At 39.3% G+C, this 20,111-nt stretch overlaps 1 protein-coding gene across 1 annotated transcript; it reads left to right on the forward strand.

The window, feature by feature from the left end:
* Nucleotides 1–11,701: 11,701 nt before the first annotated feature.
* On the forward strand, nucleotides 11,702–19,464 carry LOC311492037 (uncharacterized protein; the record flags this gene model as incomplete). Its single annotated transcript, XM_084550160.1, has 4 exons — nucleotides 11,702–11,816; nucleotides 15,728–16,075; nucleotides 16,569–16,907; nucleotides 17,444–19,464. 4 exons carry the CDS (start codon nucleotides 11,702–11,704, stop codon nucleotides 17,584–17,586), a joined length of 945 nt encoding a protein of 314 aa, XP_084406286.1. The 3' UTR covers nucleotides 17,587–19,464.
* Nucleotides 19,465–20,111: the final 647 nt, after the last annotated feature.

Consider the following 20,111-nt stretch of genomic DNA (forward strand, 5'->3'; position numbering starts at 1 on the left):
CTGAGAGTTTTGAAGCTCTTCCTGATTTATTTCTTTAGTCAAGCTTAACCTCCCAGCACCCCAGGACTTTAGAGATGAACTCGTTAACCCTCTACGTATTGCAGGAAGTAAAACACAGACCACATTCAGAAATTTAAGACCTTGTGTCAAAAGTATTTTCAGATTCCCCGTCTGCAACCAAGTGACCAATAAACCAATAAAAATAAATCAGGGACACATCAACTGCGGACTCAGTTTACAGCAGATGTCTATATCCTATATGGAGAAGTGACCTCCCTCCCCCTGTAGCACAGAGCCCAAACCCTGTTTAGTAAAACGTAAATAAAACCAGATCAAACAATGATTGGGTTCATATGAGCTGGGATTTGTATTTGGATGTGAAACACAGTGACCGGTAACGCTGGTTACTGTGTTACAGGAAACAGACTGAGTACTGCAAACAGTTTCTAGGCGTCTACTAAAACTGAACTCACACTCCTTTCCTGACTTGAATCTATCAACCTGACTAGATCACAGTCAGTGGAAGTTTGAAATTAAGCTGAAATAAAGCTGAAAGTCTCTGACACTGACGACTCATCTGTCTTTCAGCTGCCAGCACTCAATCATCCAGGAAGGTAGAGGAATGAAGGAACGTAGGGATGGGTGGCAGTCAAATTATAAAGAAATGTGATGACAACAAAAAGAAAGTAAATAGAGGCTCTGTGTGTCACTGACAATGATCTCCATGACAACAGCAACATATGCCGTCCATCAACCAAAACCCACGTATTATAGATTGTCTGCGTACAGCACTTTGGCCAACCTCGTTGTTTTTAAAGTGCTTTATAAATAAAGATCGATTGATTGATTGATTGATAGATTATTATAGACATTATGCACTTTTACTTCTAATATTAGTCTGTCCAGGGCCTCATTCAGTCAGTTAATTCATGTTCCTGTTAAAAAGTCATCCTTCAGTTCCAAATCCAGATTACATCCTAAATCTAGGCAGTGTGTTGTTTAGCAGGCTGCTGTTAGACTGACTATCAGTGACTGCAGAGGTGATTTCTGATCAACTCTGGACGTATAAAACCCTCAAACATGTTCCTTTACTAGTTACAGCCGAAGGTGTAAGAAATGTTTTCTCATCCGTGATGTTTTTAAATGTCTGTGATAGGGGTTGACAGACTTCTGATTTTTCGACTAATATGTCAAATGACAAACGTATGACGTGAATGGAAGTCAAACATGTTGGCAGCAGCTACAGCCATGAAATGTTCATGTGTCCACACTGCAGATGTGGATCACATTTAGAGTTGAGTTGAGTTCATTCTGACAGAGACAAAGTCACAGATCCATCTGTATTTAATACATCAAACTGGGTTCAGACAGACATGAATCCAAAGAGTCTGTTATTATGTATGTGTCAGAGTTTTAGTTACAGCATGTGGCTCTAGAGCAATAACTCATCCAGGAAGTTTGAACAGAGGGATGAAAGCTGGAGTGATGGGGGATGGGCAGTAGTCAAATCAATAAGAAATGTGATGAGAACAAAAGGAAAGTGAACAGACGCTCCACGTGTCACTGACAATGATCTTCACAACAACAGCAACAGATCTCACCTGTCACCTGATATTTAAAGACAAACAGCTGACGTTTCCAGACATCCTGTCCTCCCTTGCAAGGACTAAATTTTGATTTCAGAAGTGGGGGGGACACAAGTATTTTCAAGAAAACTCTATGTAAATTCCTAAACACCGAAGCCATGAGCTTGACGCTTTCCTCCCTCGTTATCCACTTAAACGACAAAAAAAAACTCCACAGATTCCTTCGTTTCTTTTCATTGTTTACTCCGAAAAATTGGTCAAAATACAATAGTCCAGCATTATGAAAAATAAAAAAGGCAAGAGCTAAATATAGCGAGAATGCGGAGTCTAACGGTAAAGTAAAGAGCAAAAAGAAGAGAAGAGAAGAGAAGAGGTCAAAAAACTGTGTGGCTCCACTCCATGATGACTGCACCTGACTAACTGCTTTACGTCAACTGCTTTACGTCAACCACGCACACACATATACTCCCCATTAAAGCTTACATGCACGATTTTTAAACCTAAGAACATCCACACATTTTTAAGTGAAATAAATGAAATATTAACTTATTACTATGAACCTTTCACTTGTAAATAATGTAAACACCTCTTTTTTATCATAATTTTTAACACAACCTTTTTCCACATATCAACTTAAATTATTATTCAAACACTAATAAACAACAATAGCGTTTAGGCTCCTATACTCTAATCTTTCAGTTCTCTGTGTTTTCTAGTAGTTCTTCTAGTTTTCTGTTGTTACTTTTAAGTTTAATGTTCCCTTTTTTGGTTTGACTGGTTGTAAAGCATGTAGAAAAACATTATCACCCAATTCTGTGTTTGACCTTGTTAGTCAACTTCACTCCAACTCAGCACCACCAATTTTACACTTATTTATGGAATATATGGTAAACAGAGCTCATTTACATAGCACCACCCAGTGGTGGGCAGGTCAAACTGGCATCACAGGTGAAGAGAAACTGAATCAATGTCGGCACGCACATACGCACATGGACACCGATTCAAACGTTAATGTAAACGAAACCTCTGATATTACAATCCTTCTAGCTGACGTGACCCAGGCAGAACAAACGAACAATTTACAGTAGCAGGTTAACAAGGACTCCTGACCGCAGACTGGCAGACCGGTGTGACAGCAAGGTGGAGTGACAGCGGGGACGGCCAATCACACAAGAAACGGCAGAGCCAATGGAGGAGCTTGTGGGCGGGTCTAAACTAAGATAAACAGGCGTCAGCTTGAGCGGCCGTTTTCCGCTTGGTCCTAGTGCTTGACTTTTCTCTGTTTACTATAGTAACATTGTTTTTGGACGGTAAAAAGTGCAGGGGACCAAAACGGCCTTTTGAAAAAGTGCAGGGGACATGTCGCCCCCCCCCCCATTACGTCCGTGCTGCCTCGTCAAAAACCAAACCGACACCTTCAGCAGTCAGTTACAGTTGTGGATGCTGTCCAGAAACTCGTTCTTCCTTCTTTTTTTGTACACTTTCACTTCAGTGGGAGCAGCTGAAGAGAGGGGAGGAAAGTCAGAAGTGTCTCATGATCTGAAGAAGAGTTCAAACACATCAAATGAGTTCTTGGAGTTTTGACAGGAAGATGAAGACGTTGGTGGTGTTTGTGATCCTCGTTCACGGTAAGATACCCTTAGCAAAATGAAGTTTATTCAAGTGTACTACAAGTATACTTATTTTATACTAAAATTGAGGTAGTATACTTGAAGTTTACTTTTTATATACTATATTTCATATACTTAAGAATAGTATAGTGAAGTATACTTGGCTTATACTGAAAAGTATAAAGAAAAGTCTAAGTCTAAGTATATATATACTAAGACTTACACTTATACTTTAAGACTAAAGCTTATACTTGTACTTTGGTATACTTTTTACTACTTTCTGCCGCAAAGTACTAATACTTAGTATATCTTAGTCCAAGTACAGAATAAGATCAAGTCATTGACTTGATCGTATATTTAATTTAGGAGAATAACATTTTTTTCCACTACACAATTTGAGGTATTACCCCTGTTAGAAACTTACATGTTCAAGATCATATAGTGCTGGACTTTAAAAGTTTACAGTAAATAGTATGTGTGTTCACTATCATTATCTTTATGTACCTTAAAAACATACACAACAACAGAAACATTGACTTGTCTTTATTGATCAAGTTCTAGTCCCTTTCATAAGAGTTTGGCAATGGTGTTAAGTACACATCATCATCTGTTTCAACAAGAACACATTAGTTTTAATCATGTCAGGCCAGACAGCATTAACAGTTTTTTTTATTATTTTTTTTTATTCTCATATATAAAGTACTTTGTACAGTGAATCTTTACATACAGGCCTGTCTGATTCAGTACCTCAACTAACACACAACATAGTTTGGCACATGAACAAAAAGCAGAAATTTGATGTCAACACGTTTGTTTAAAAATAACCAAGTCATTAATTAAACTAAACGTATCATCTTTGAAGCATACAGCACTGTTGTATCTCTTCTTTAGTCTGAAATGTTCACATCCAGTTTACTTGTGGTAGGGTTCCCAGTGTTGACTTCATCATCATCTTCTTCACTGTTGGAAGTGTTGTTCCAGTGTTCTTCTGTGTTGATTTGGTTATCTTTATTATCATTCTACATGTGAACCAAGGAAAGAGAATGAACAATGTAGTTAATAAAACGATGACTGAAATTGTGCAGGTGGTTTGCTGTAGCCTTTGCCTTGTGCTGACAATGTTGTCATTCGTCTACACTTGGGTTAGACTAGAGGATAGGTCAAAATGTACCACAATTAAGATAAACTGTCCGTTAGATGGTATGAATGCACTCAACTATTACAGCAAACCTCTAACTACATGTACAGTAAACTACATGTGTGCACTGTTGACATTTTGAGGGTGTCACTGGAAGCCCTCTGATGAATATTATATAAATCAGTGACATGGCATATGACATGTGGTAATGATTATACCTACCAGGGGAGCTGACAGCACAGTTTAGGGAAGATTCTTATAACTGAATCAAGCAGGATAAGAAAGTTACCCAGATACATGGGGTAATGTATCCTGGCAACAGAAGATGTCCTGGCATATTTCAAGATTGGATGTCTGTAATAACTTGGACAAACTGTGTCATTGTGTATTTACCTGTTGAAAGGCAGTATCCAAAAGCCTAGGTGTGGAGGAGCTCCTACTGTTGAATCATCTCTAACTTCTCTGTGGGAAACAAATAGGCCGACTCATGTCATCTTGTGTGTTGTCCTGTAGTTCTGTCCTGTCCTGGAAAGGTGGGGTGTTCAAATATGAATGTCAATAATTACTCAAGTCATTTCATTCCCCATGGGTATACTGAGTGCATTTTTAACATAAAATCATCCCAACATTTTTTGGGAAGATACCTCCAAATGAGACTGTCCATAGTGCATGGGTAGCAATTACCTTTGAAAATAAAACCAGATTCAACATTTCGCCTTAAATTACTATAAATATTTCTACAATATATATATATATATATATATATATATTCAAAACTAGGCTACAAATTGATGAATTTAATCAAAGTTGCTCAACTAAATGTATTACAAATTAATGCAACCAGTAATTTATATAGTCCCCAAATAAACTAAAATAAAACATTACATTTTAGTCTGACATTTTCAACTGATGATGATTTTTCTTACATATCAAACCAGTTCAACATAAATATGCAACTGGAAACGGTCATTTAATATAAAGCTAGACACATGATAATCTTGGAGCTGACCTCACATCACCAGCAGCCTGTGGAAAGTAATGGAATGGAATATTCTACCAACTGTGTTGAACATAAAGCTCTGCTGCACTGTAAGCAGCAAGCTAGCTGCTGTGTTCTGATCTTAGACATCATGATCATTATCTGTTACTTACTTTTACTTTCCATCTGTACTTGGTAGTCCTTGGAATCTCTGCTGTGTAATCCTCCAAATGTCTTTTATAAGGTCTATGACGTTTCTCCATGTTAGCTCTAATGACCTAATTCAGAAGCTTCTCAGCTCTAGCTGTCACAGTGTCGCGCACATAAACTGTACGGTCGCGCTTCCGGTCCATGTTCCCGCCTCCCTACCTGGCAGCCAATGGGAGCCTAATTTCAAACTGGCGTCCACCGCTGCAGGTAACGATCTTGTTCTCCAAAGAAAAACCAACGGTCCCGTTCTCAACAAGGAAAGAAGGAGAAAACGACATGGAGGTGAAGTGGGACATTAAAGGCAGAGAAAAGTCAGACGGTCCAGCCTTTTTCCCAGCAAAGGTTTTAATGTTTGGTGGTAAGTTGTTGCATTTTATTTCTTCCTAGTTACCTTGATAGCATTGATTTAATCTGTCACTTTGTCATAGCCCAGTTGTTTGCACGTGACGTCACCGCCGGCATGCTGCCCATTGTTTTCCATCAGTTACCACTCTGTCATATTCAGTCTAGATCAGGGATGGCCGGGCAACTGGTGGCCCGGAGGCCGCACACGGCCCGCGACCTCACACGAAGTGGCCTTTAGATTAATTTTTGATAATTATAAAAATGTGTCCTCTGCGGCACTGAATCATTTGTAACGACACAGTTGGCCACTGGATGGCCTCTATGCAGACGCCGCCTCGTACACCCTTCCACCGGGTCTTCTCCACCAGTGAAGAAGAGACATTGAGCCATGGCTAAGAGCGGAGGAGAGAGGAATTTAAAAGCAAACCTATGTGCGTAGTCTGCTTAGAGACGTTATCTGCCATGAAAGATTTCAGTTTAAGTTGCCACTACAACACGTTGCACAAAGATAAATACCAGAAGTATACTGAAGCTGCAAGGGCTGCTATCATAGCGGACCTTAAATCAAAAGTACACAAACAACAGCAACTTTTACCAGTGGCCACTGCTGGTAGTGGTGAGGTAGAGTGGGTATACAGGGAAAATGTTCAACTCTTTCTTAGTGTAAAAAAATCACAAATTAGTTCTTGCAATTAATGTTTGTCTAATGTTCTGCAGGTTTCTGACATCCTTGAAGAGGATGGTGATTTGTAAGTTTTATTCTCATGAGCCTTTTGCACTAAAAAAACATAACTAAGTGGTTATTTTTGTTTGCTTCAATAAACACACACACACATACATATATACACATGTATATATACATATATGTATGTATGTATGTATATATACACACACACACACACACACACACACACACACACACACAAACATATTTAAAATGGCAGTTTTATCATATATGGTTAAGTGTGCGGCCCTAGTTGGCCCTCTGGTAGTGTCGATGAAAAATTGGGGCCCCCTCCATCATTTAAGTTGCCCATCCCTGGTCTAGCTGATTGGGGTGTGATGTATGTGCATTCCCTCTATAGAGTTTTTTTTTCCTGATTGCATTTAAGTTCAGACATGCACCTGATAAACCATCCTTCATGCCTCTTTAACAATTGTGTTAATTGTGGATAGTGAATAGAAACAACACTGAAGTAATGTTTTGTGTTTTTTCCCTCACAGTCCATGTCCAGGCCAAGTTCCCTGACATCACCATGCAAGATGTGAGACCAATCAGAAGATAGAAATGCAACAGTATAAGCTATGCCAAGCAAGTAGCTGAAAAGAAGTTATAAAAGTAACGTTTTTGTTTCTGTCAAGGTATTTATTATTTTTGGTTCCAAAGATGTACACTTTTCTTTTACCTTTGTCTTTTGACAAGGAAGGACTTTGGTTCTCATTTTTACATGTAAATGTGAACTTTTTAATTTTTCAGCAAAGAAGGACTTGATTTTATAGAAGCTCTTTGTTTTTGAGATGCACATCTTTAAGCAGGTATTTCTAAATACACTGTATGGTATGTTATAAAATGTTCTATAAATATATCAAACTTGTTCTCAACATTCTGTCTTGTGATTTTGTAAATACATTGCAGTCTAGTGTACACACAGTATGGGTTAACTTTAAGAATACTTAGAGAATGCTAGAAGAAGTATATTTCAAGTATATAAATAGTATGCTACAAGTGATATGCTAAGCAAACTTACAAGTATACTTGTAGTATAATGACAAGTAAAATACCAAAAAATTGTGTTTTTCAGTTTCAGTAATTCTAAGTTCATACTTACCCTTAGCAAAAACTAGTATACTTGAAGTTCATTTAATTAAGTATGCTTGAGTATAAGTATACGTATAGAAAGTATACTACAGACCATGTACTTGTAGTGTACTAGAAAGTAAACTAATTTAATACTTCTTCGGACTAAATTGGAACATTTTTAAGTTTATAAAAGTATGCTTTATACTTTTTAAGGTCATTTTAAGTTTACAAAAGTACACTTTCAAGTATACAACAAGTACACTCATCTATATACTACTAGTGTACTAGGTATATACTTCTAATCCACATTTTAGTTTATAAAAGTATACTTTAAGTATACCACAAGTACACTCTTCAATATGCTACTAGTGTACTAGTTATATACTTCTAGTCCATGTTTTAGTTTATAAAAGTATACTCTAAGTATACCACAAGTACACTCATCTATATACTGCTAGTGTACTAGGCATATACTTCTAGTCTACATTTTAGTTTATAAAAGTATACTTCAAGTATACTTTAAACGTTCCAATTTAGCCAGAATTAGTATTAAATTAGTATACTTTCTAGTATACCACAAGTACACTCATCTATATACTGCTAGTGTACTGGTAGTGTACTTCTAGTCTACATTTTAGTTTATAAAAGTATACTTAAAGTATACGTTTATAAGTAAACTTAAAGTATACTTTTATATACTTAAAACGTTCCAATTTAGCCGGAAGAAGTATTAAATTAGTATACTTTCTAGTACACTACAAGTACATGGTCTGTAGTATACTTACTATACTTATACTTATAGTCAAGTATTTTTAATAAAATAAACTTCAAGTATACTACTTTTTCCTACCCAGACAGCAAGGTGACATTGAAAATATATTGTTTTTCCATCAAAATCATCAGAATGGTTGACATTGAAATTTCAACACTAAATAAATGTTGAATCACCATTGCAATACTGATGAATGCCTGACCAATGTAATGTTGATTACAGTGGCATTGGAACAATGTTGATCTATAGTTAGGCTTATACGCCCCCCTCCCCCCCTCCCGGGGTGGGGGCGGGGGCGGCGCCCTTATACGCACCTGGTGATGACACAGATGTTGAAAAAACATCGATATAGGGTTGACCGGGAACCGGATTGTTGAAAAACCATTGATTTATAGTTGACCGGGAAATATGATTGAAAAGTCATAGAATTGTAGTTGACCGGGAGACCGATGTGGTAGACCAACTGCACCACACACATCTCATTTCTGAGTCCATCAGGTAAGCAGTGTTGGGAAGGATACTTTCAAAATGTATTCCGTTACAGAATACAGAATACATGCCCAAAAATGTAATTTGTAACGTATTCCGTTACATTACTCAATCTAAATAACGTATTCTGAATACTTGGATTACTTCCACATTGAATTGCATTTTATAAGTGTAGGAATGCGACCATCAAATTCTGCTTACTAAACAGGCCTATTCTGGTGTGTTCTTCTGTTCTGTTATATTGCGTCCCTTTTCTTTCTTGAAGGTGAAATGATCTTTGAATTTTCACGATGAAAACACATTCTTGTCCTGTTGTGCCGGTTCTAGCTCTACCTCTGCTAGCTCCTTTCCCGACTCCATTGTGACTGATCACGCAGCTTTTTTTCGTTTTCATATTGAGGCTTCTGGGAAATGCATGGATCGTTGAGTTAATTTATTTAGAAAGTGAATACCGTATTTCCTCTAATACAGGCCCGGGCCTTTATTTGACTCAAGCGCATAGCGGCCCAGGCCTTTATTGGAAGGAGGCCAGAATTAGAGGCAGGCCTTAATTTCTATTTGAGCAAAACGAACTACGAGTAGAATTAATAAAAACAAGATTTTGTGTCTATTTGAACCTATAAAATACTAGGTTACCGTACAGTTACCATAACATGGTATGCATACAGAACATTAACAACAAATGAGCGCCGGGAGCGAGTGGGACCCGTCCCTCCCCGCACGGAGAGAGGGCGCAGTGAGCACTGATTCCACGACCCCAGGGAAGCGGTGAGGTGAGATGCGGGGGGTCGCTGTAAAGCTCGTGGCCGGAGCCGACGAGCCACCTTCGCCCCGAGCACTAGGCGGCGCACCGCCGCGGAGGAAATGCGCCCGGCGGGGGCCGGCCGACGCCAGGGAGAGGTCCCGCTGAGGGGATCCTCCCACACCGTGCCGCCGAAACCCTGACCTGCCGAGATGGTTCTAATAATAGCCCCGGCCACTATTAGAGACCGACCTTTATTTACCTCCGCTGACAGCGAGACCGGCCAATGTTGAAGACCCGGCCGCTAATGGAATACAGGCCAATATTAGAGGATTTACGGTAAACTCGTGAAACAGAAGTATCGTCATGTAATCCATTGATTTCAAGAATGTAACTGTATTCTAAATACCAGCTATTTAAATTGTAACTGTAACGGAATACAGTTACTCATAATTTGTATCCTGAATACGTAATGCCGGTACATGTATTCCGTTACTCCCCAACACTGCAGGTAAGCATGCATTTTCTCTCATATTTGCTCAATTGTACTAATTGAATGTTCGTGTTTATTTACATGGTGCATTTTTCATCATTTATTTTGTGGTCATGTTTAGATGTTAGACGTAGGATGTTGCTGTCAAAGTTGTGGTAACGCTCCTTACCTTACTGTAACGTTAACGTTAGATAACGGGAAACTAGGATCGGAGGCATGCACAGTTCTGTAATCTAAACGTTTAAAAGTACCGTAGTTTATACGCTGTATAAGCCTTACGGTGTTTGCCGTCATTGTCAAGTTAGGTTAACTTTTCTTCTGATATAGTTAGCATTTATGCTAGTGGAATGTCAGATGATCGGATATTGCTTTTAAGTCGGTATCACCACTACGTTATCCACTGTATTATTTCTGTATTAACTTTGCACAAGTTCACCTAAATTTGACGGAAAGCTATCGCAAGGCTTGTGGAAGTTGCATGGCTAAACGCATCTTTTCTGTCATGTCATTAGCCGCAGTAAAGTCTTCTGATGTGATGTTACTAATTAAAACAAAACGTTCACATGTGCTATAACTTTGAGAACTTTGGAGAACTTTGGGGTTGTTTCGTGTGTGTTATGCCTTATTTACTGTTTTATGTACGTGTTTTAGTGTAGCGTGATTACCCCTTATTCTATGGGGTGCCGTTTGTAAAGCGGCTCATGCTGAAAATAACAGCAACATTTTGCCACATTTAGCTTCAAACAATGTTTAAAAAACTGGTGTGAATTTTTGAGAGTCACTTTTATGCACATTTACAAGAATATTTGTCAACTTAGAGATATTTTAAATATTTAAATCTAAATGCTAAATCTAAATCTAAATGTTAAATGTTAAATGTTAAATCTAAATGCTAAATCTAAATTTAAATGTAAATGTTAAATTTAAATCTAAATCTAAATGTTAAATCTAAATGTTAAATCTAAATCTAAATCTAAATGTTAAATCTAAATGTTAAATCTAAATCTAAATCTTAAATCTAAATGTTAAATCTAAATCTAAATCTAAATCTTAAATATAAATGTTAAATCTAAATATAAATGTTAAATATAAATCTAAATCTAAATGTTAAATCTAAATGTTAAATCTAAATGTTAAATCTAAATGTTAAATCTAAATCTAAATCTAAATCTTAAATCTAAATGTTAAATCTAAATCTAAATGTTAAATCTAAATCTAAATCTAAATCTTAAATCTAAATATTTCGGGTGAAACTAAATATTTAGCTAATATACAAATTCAAATGCCGGTAACCGGAAGTAGCAAAATAAAAGCTCAAAGAAGTCAGAGTGTGTTTATAATGGCAAATAACGAATAAAAACCCATCTTATCCGGGGAAATGGACTCTTGGACGTGGATTATCGTGATAATAACTACCTAAAATAACAAACACGTTTGGATAAACTTTATTTGATGAGTACTTTGAGTTTTTAGTGTCACTTTTATGAAGGGTGTGGTACACTGTACTGTACTGTCGGCCATGGTCGCTCTGCAAACATGGCAATGAATGAATCGGCGTTAGCGGAGAACATCGGCAGAGCCGTTCTGGCGGCGATACGTCTTTCCACAGCGACAGCAACCGCCACAGGGCCACCACAGGCCACCTCGATAAGTACGTTTTTTCCAAATCACGTAGCATTGGATTCTTGTCAAGGCTAACTTAACTAAACTAGCTAACGGTAGCCAGTAGAGATTTGCTACTAGCACCAATGCACTTTATGTGTAGCACATATGTTTCTATAAACAGTAACTCACACCGGTAAGTGACGCAGTGCGAAGTGACGAACTCATGAGCTGAAAAACAAGGTGTGTAAATGTGAGTTCAAGATTACGTGAAGATGTTCTGAGCAGCAAAGCATAAATTGTATAATTTAGCGTTATAGCCGGGCGATGATGACGGGGCTGTACACATGTAAACACGTACACACATAGATGACAGGTGAAAAAAAAAAAAGATGACAGATGACCGCGAAATTTGAATCTACCGGTGTGAGTTTTTTAGATTTAACATTTAGATTTAAGATTTAGATTTAGATTTAGATTTAACATTTAGATTTAAGATTTAGATTTAGATTTAAATTTAAGATTTAGATTTAGATTTAGCATTTAGATTTAAATATTTAAAATATCTCTAAGTTGACAAATATTCTTGTAAATGTGCAAAAAAGTGACTCTCAAAAATTCACACCAGTTTTTTAAACATTGTTTGAAGCTAAATGTGACAAAATGTTGCTGTTATTTTCAGCATGAGCCGCTTTACAAACGGCACCCCATATTATTCTACCCCGTGTGTGACCCTTCGTGTGTGGGTGGCTGCGTCCACCCCTGTGTGTGTAGCGTGTGTGTGTATTTGAGTTCCCTATGTGTACTGTTTTCGTGCTATGTCCTGCTCCCAATCCTTGACGATAAAGCTTGCTTGAACAAAGCATTGACTAAATCACAGTAGGCCTACTTTTGCTTGTGTTCTATTTCAGATGCCTTGACTCAACGACTGAAAACGGTAAACACTGGACTTCGCTCAAGCTGCGCAGAAGTGGCGCTACGCCCCAGACCGAGCGGGAGGAGCTGGAAGACAGACGCAGCAGGAGTTAGCACGTTAAAAGAAAAAGAAAAAATGAAATGATACAATAAAAACGGTTGTTTAATTTTTAAAGAATGTGTGGGGTGTCATTTGTGCTAGTCTAGGTTATAGCCTAAAGGTATAGTTTCTATTTTCTATATTTTGTTAGCCCATCCTGGCTGTCGATAAAGCTATAATAGCCTATAATGTTTTTAATATTATATTAAAATTATAGACCTTCAGATTAAACCTGTGGTATACTAAAATACCGTTGAAGTTTCGTTGATATGCTGGGATTTCAACATTGTTTCAATATCCATTGTAATCGAAATACCATGAAATTCTGTTGATCTCTAGGTATGATTTAAACGTTGTTTCAATGATAATAGAGGGTGCAACATGATGATGAATCAACATCAGAGTTCGACGTTGATTCAATGACTTTATCGTTGACAGCGGGATGTTGATTTAACATCGTTTCAATTACTATTTGCTATCTATATCGTCTTCTTCCTGGATCTGATTATCACTTCAGTCTGATATCATTTCTCTCACGTCTGTCTCTTTAAAGAAAGTCAGTGATGACCTGTTTCAACTTTGATTAGGTCTTAGTTTTTCTGTGAGGGACACGTCCAGAAGCAGAGTCTGATGTTCTGTTCACGTTGATTGTTTCTATCACGGCTGTAAATGTAAAATCACATCAACGAACTAAGAATCAAACAGATTTAACGTGAGCTCAGAGCCAACGACTGCTTGATGATCTGGCTGCAGGTCAGGACTTCACTGTTGGACAGAAACATTACAAATGTTAATGTGTTTGAAAGTGAAACTGTCAGCTAGTGAGTTCTTCATGGGGAGATGTTGACGACTAGTTTCCTCATCCAGATGCCTTACTATTATTTTATTTTATTTTTTTTTGGGGGGGGGGGGGGGGGGGGGGCAGCACAGGTACGTGTCCCCTGCACTTTTTCAAAAGGCCGTTTTGGTCCCCTGAACTTTTTACCGTCTTAACAATGTTATAGTAAACGGAGACTCGTCAAGCACTAGGACCAAGCGGAAAACGGCCGCTCAAGCTGACGCCTGTTTATCTTAGTTTAGACCCGCCCACAAGCTCCTCCATTGGCTCTGCCGTTTCTTGTGTGATTGGCCGTCCCCGCTGTCACTCCACCTTGCTGTCACTCCACCTTGATTGCCAGTCTGCGGTCAGGAGTCCTTGTTAACCTGCTACTGTAAGTTGTTCGTTTGTTCTGCCTGGGTCACGTCAGCTAGAAGGATAATATCAGAGGTTTCATTTACATTAACGTTTGAATCGGTGTCCATGTGCGTATGTGCGTGCCGACAGTTTCTCTCCACCTGTGATGCCAGTTTGACCTGCCCACCACTGGGTGGTGCTATGTAAATGAGCTCTGTTTACCATATATTCCATAAATAAGTGTAAAATTGGTGGTGCTGAGTTGGAGTGAAGTTGACTAACAAGGTCAAACACAGAATTGGGTGATAATGTTTTGCTACATGCTTTACAACCAGTCAAACCAAAAAAGGGAACATTAAACTTACATTTTTGTAAATATTGTGTATAGATTTTTGTTCTTTTTTTTAGTTCTCTATTTTTTATTGTTGATTTTTAGCTTTTTGTTATATTTATGTATGGTGTTGAATGCCTGCACACTGCTGCTGCAACAGAGAAATTTCCCAGTTTGGGATTAATTAAAAAACTATCCATCTATCTAAAAGTAGCAATAGAAAACTAGAAGAACTACTAGAAAACACAGTGAACTGAAAGATTAGAGTTTCATTAAAAATACTTGTGCCCCACCACCCCCCACTTCTGAAATCAGTGGGGGGTCGGGGACCCTATCCTAATGTTTCCAGTGGTGAATATGGGACAGGTCTTCAGTGACTGTAACAAACTGAATGTCCTGGTCTGGACTTCACAGCCTCCGTCCTGTTTATTTCGGTCTCTAGACAAAAGTCTGAACATTGACACATTAACAACAGGTCAGTCTTCAAATGGTTTCTTACTGGAATCAACACAAATGATCCAAAGCTTTCTGAGCACCACAGAGGACAGAACGTTGACTATCACATGTCTGGATGTATCAGATGATCAGAGAACAGTTGGTCCAGTGTTCTGTTCCTGACATTGAGAACTGTAACCAGGTCAGAGGTTAACTATCAAACACAAACACAGTGAGGTACGGTGTCCTGGAGTGGACATAAAGACAAAAATCTGTATAATGACGCCATGTTAACTAGAAATGCTAGAAAGAAGACAAGAGAACAGAACATTGACTTTGGACCCAGCCCCCCTGAACCTTCTAGACAAGCAGACTGTGAACATGAAGGATGTTTCTCAGTAACATCTTGCTCCAATCAGTAGATTTTCTCTCTGTGTTTGCTGCATGTTAGCTTCTTAGTGTTCCAGACTTGTAAATCTGGGAAAGCAAGAAGCCATCTCTCAGTACTTGACATGAATAACTCGGTTCTAGTTTGGACCTTGAGACAGTTTCTGGTTTCGATCAGTGCTCTTAAAGAAGAGTTTTTTCTCTGTGTTAGTACCAGGACCAGAGGAAGCCTTTTACTGATGGATTGTAGTGCAGAGATCAGTCCTGAGAGATGGTGCACCAAGAGTTCATTTATCAGTTCTGGTTGATTGAACTCTAAACTGTTACAGGACTGGAGTAGAGGACAGACCTGATCAACACAATCTTACAAATGTCATTACTCATTACTTTGAGTAAGAGAGGAAGTTTTTCAGCCAAATCTATGAAAACTGTTGAAACACATTCAATGATCTGTTCTTTGACTTCAGTCTGTGAATGAAATTTAGTTTTTCATTGACTGACTGATAGTTCAACTGATTTCTCTGGTCCCTGCAGATAATGTGACCTACAGCCAGTCATGTGTGAAGTCAAACCCACATCATACAGCTGATTTCTGTTTCTCTTTGTGTGTCCTCTCAGTTTCCCAGCAAGCCCTGGCAGGTGTGGTGCAGGTGAATGAGGGGGCGGAGTCTGTCCTGCTACCCTGCAACTACTTGGGTTTTTTACCTGTGGACAACTCCACAGTGGTTTGGACCAGGAACGATCTCAGTCCCAAATCTGTCCACAAACAGCGAGGAACAGATGAAGTTAAAGGTCAGAACCGGGTTCACAGGGGGCGGACATCGATGACTCCTGATGCTCTAGACACTGGAGACTTCAGCCTCACTCTGAGAAAACCCCACCTCTCTGACAGCGGCAACTACACCTGCTCCATCAGTGATGGAAGAGAAGAACGGAGAGTGACAGACGTACATCTACATGTCAAAGGTCAGAAACAAACCTCAACATGTGGTTTCAGAGGGAAACAAAGACTCAAGGCCAAACAGTTTCTGGTCTTTCCAGTAGAAAATCAAAGTGGTGATCAGGAGCTGTTTTATTGTTGGAGTCACTGACACATTTCTGATCTCATCCAACAAGTAGGACTTCTCAAGGACACACACACATCAGTCTTCAGTGTGTCTATCTGGGCTTATGTTGAATAAAAATGTGAACCCCCAGCTTCAGTCAGAGGAAATAATCAAATCAGAACTGTATAAGAAGGTGAGTTGCGGTCTTTAAGTCAGCTGATGAAGAGTTCTGGTTCAGTCTCGTCACATATCAGAACGTTGCCCCTGAGCTGAAGAACAATCTTCAGATATTTAACAAAATCCACCAGGAACTCTGGACCATGTATTAAACATGTTAGGCTGCTTCAGTTCCTGCATGTGACAGTTATTATTAAACCAGATGATTGATGTTTCTGTCTCTTGTGTTCTCTCAGTTTCCCAGCCAACCCTGGCTGTGGAGGTGGTTGATGGGGCGGAGTCAGTCCTGTTGCCCTGTCATGACTCTTCTGTTCCTGAGCGTCCCACGGTGGAGTGGATCCGCTACGAACTCAGTCCATCAACCGTCCATCAGCGTCAGACGACAGGTGATCAACTGAAAAACCAAAGCCAGCGTTACAGTGACCGAACATCCATGAAGACTGACGCCTTGACAACTGGAGACTTCAGCCTGAATCTAAGGAAACCCCGCCTCTCTGACAGCGCAACCTACATCTGCTCCATCAGTGCATTTGGAAACGAACGCAGACTGGCAGCCGTGCAGCTGCAGGTCAAAGGTCAGCAATAAATACTAACACTGTATACAGCAGTATACTGTATGATCACACACAGTTGACATTTGTAGGGTTGTAATCTCTAAGCCTTTTGGCCTGAGTCAGACTAAGAGGTTGAATCCTTTATTATTTTTATTTTACTGTCAGTGGAAGTCTGATCCATTCATTGAAGTTAAAACTACTTTTCTGTCTTGTCAATGTTTTTATTGTTGAGACTTTTCAGTTTCACAGTCTCACTGCAGAAGTAAAACAGCAATGACATTACTGAGCACATGCATGATTCCCATAACTATTAACAGCATAAACCTTCTCTAGTCAATAATAAAACTACCAGAATACGTCAGGATGGTCACATCTTAGCTCTGTTTAATGGGAGAGCCAGTTCCTCTTTATAGTACGAACTGGCCAACATGGACTCAGTCGACCCGGACTCCAGGGAAAAATATCAGACCTGTTTGAACTCTGAGACATTCAGGAGTTTAGACCAGAGTAGTGGTGTTCATGTGGAGCTCATTCTGTTCTTTGTTTTTAACCCACAGAACCGTACATTTTTCCAGTCGAGGCCTGGGTTCTCCTGGTTGTCATGATCGTTGGTGTCATTGTGGGTCTTGGAGTGTATTTGAGAAGATTCTTCAACAAAGGTATGCTGTGTGTGTTAATCTCTCACAGTGTTAGTAGATGAAGACAATAGACACACATAAATAAATAAATAAATAAGGAGTGATATAACCAGTCCAGCATCAAACATGACTGTGGAATCAGTTTGACGCTGATGTGACGACTAAATATCAGAGAAAACTATAACGATAGGCGTCAGTAAGAAACCTTAATCTAAATGACCTCACTGAAAGAACCAGTGAACACCACCAGGGCTGGCTGTGGTCAGACGACCTGAACAGAGGCAAAGCAAACTTAGTTGCACCAACGTGACATTCTCTCCACAATCCTGTGACCACTGGTCTAAAAGGCGCCAGTCTTGATTGACTAAACATAGAGATGGAGGTCAGTACCTTCCTCAGGAAATATTTGGGACTACCAGAGTAACACTACAGCAAACTGTAACTGCCATTAAAGTCCTTGTGAGAAGAGTTTAAGGAGATGAGACCCAGGGAATGGACACAAAGGTGGTTAGAAACAGGATGGAGGAGAGGGTGGACAGGAAGTGGAGGGTAGTGTTTAACATTTACACAGAAACCGATACAATGATTGTTTATCTGGCATTTTATCTTTAATTTCTAATTTCTGAAACTTGACTGAAACCAGTCAAACATGTTTCACTCCAAATATTTCTTTTCAATGTGCTCAGAGCTGCTGCTGCTGTCTCTGCAGCTGATGACGTGATTTGTTGTCCTCTCAGTCCCCCAGGTGGAGGTGGATTCAGGGGTGGAGTCTGTCAAGCTGACCTGCAAAACCACAGCTCACCTGCCTGAAGACGCTAAAGTGGTGTGGAAGGACAGAAGATACTGGACGGTCCATGTGTATCAGAACGGCTCTGACCAGCCTGAAGACCAGAACCAGATTTACAGAAACAGAACAAAGATGAATGAAGACCTGCTGAAAACTGGAGACCTCAGTCTGACCCTGAAATACCCCACATGGAAAGACACCGACATCTACACCTGCACCGTCTACAACAAGGAGAGAAAGATCCTGATGAAGAAACAAGTGGAGCTCAATGTCAGAGGCAGAGGTCAGTCCTGCAGATACAGGTCAGAGGTCAGAGGTCAGTGATTTTCCATCTTTCTGTCCAAACGATTCATGCTGATTGTTAAAATGGATTTTTTCTACCAATGTATTTGTAGTTATTCCAGTTTCCATCTCATCTGTGGTGATTAGATGTTACATTAATGTTCATTACAGATTACACTCAGATCTACTGCTGCAGAGCGTCTCGTCCAGTTTCCAGCTTCAGTCTCTTGCAGTTTACCTTTAGACAAGTTGTTCAGTCAGGTAGGTCATCCACCAGAAGTTGTTCTTTCACAGCTTTTTGATGTGAGGTGACAGTGTTAACCAATGCACCTCATTAAAAACAGAATTAATAAAGATAATAATAATGATAAAAAGAGATTCCTGACTGGTGCATTGATGACTCTGTCTTCTGAGGGTCTTTAGTGGGTCTTTATATACTCTTCTGATGCTTTTAGAGGGTTTTCAATAATAAGTGGTTTGCTGATGTGTGACCAGAAGAACTTGGTACAATGTTAAAGTACAATGCCTTGGGACCTGCACAAGAAGTACACTGGCTTCTGATTCCCTGTGGATGGATTTAGAACAATTCACTTTCAGTCATGGTTATTAATTGGTTTTTGTATAGGTCACTGTATAATGACAGTAAAGGCTAATATGAATTATTGTTGGTAATTAATGATGTTCAGGATGATAACTGAAGATCATTGTTTACATGAATCATACATCATCACAGATTAGATCCTAAACTGATCGTACACACAACTGAAGAACTTTTGTGGCATTAATGAATAATTAGAGAGCTCCTGTTTGTTCTTGGGTAAGAAGACCCTCGACCATACATGAACACAAGAAAGACAATCTGCTGCTGGTGCTGGGGAATAAGAATGAAAAGGAATGAACCTGATTAAGACACAGGGAAATGTTCTGAAATCATTCATTCACTTCATAAATAGATAGTTTAACATTTAACATTTAATACATCAGTAGTTTACACTTCTTAACTTGTCTCTGTTCAATGGAGAATGGGACATATTTCAGACTGGAACCAGTCAAACATGTTTCACTCCAAATATTTCTCTTCAATGTGCTCAGAGCTGCTGCTGCTGTCTCTACAGCTGATGATGGGATTTGTTGTCCTCTCAGTCCCCCAGGTGGTGGAGGTGGATTCAGGGGTGGAGTCTGTCCAGCTGACCTGGAAAACCACAGCTCACCTGCCTGAAGACGCTAAAGTGGAGTGGATGGACAGTTACAACTGGAAGGTCCATGTGTATCAGAACGGCTCTGACCAGCTTGAAGACCAGGACCAGATTTACAGAAACAGAACAAAGATGAATGAAGACCTGCTGAAAACTGGAGACCTCAGTCTGACCCTGAAATACCCCACATGGATACACAACAACACCTACACCTGCACCGTCTACAACAAGGAGAGAAACATCCTGATGAAGAAACAAGTGAAGCTGAAAGTGGAAGGTTTGTTTGTTTTCTTTCTTTCTTTCTTTCTTTCTTTCTTCCTGT

This window comes from Chelon labrosus (genome assembly GCF_963514085.1).
Source record: "Chelon labrosus genome assembly, chromosome: 1".
Lineage (NCBI taxonomy): Eukaryota > Metazoa > Chordata > Actinopteri > Mugiliformes > Mugilidae > Chelon > Chelon labrosus.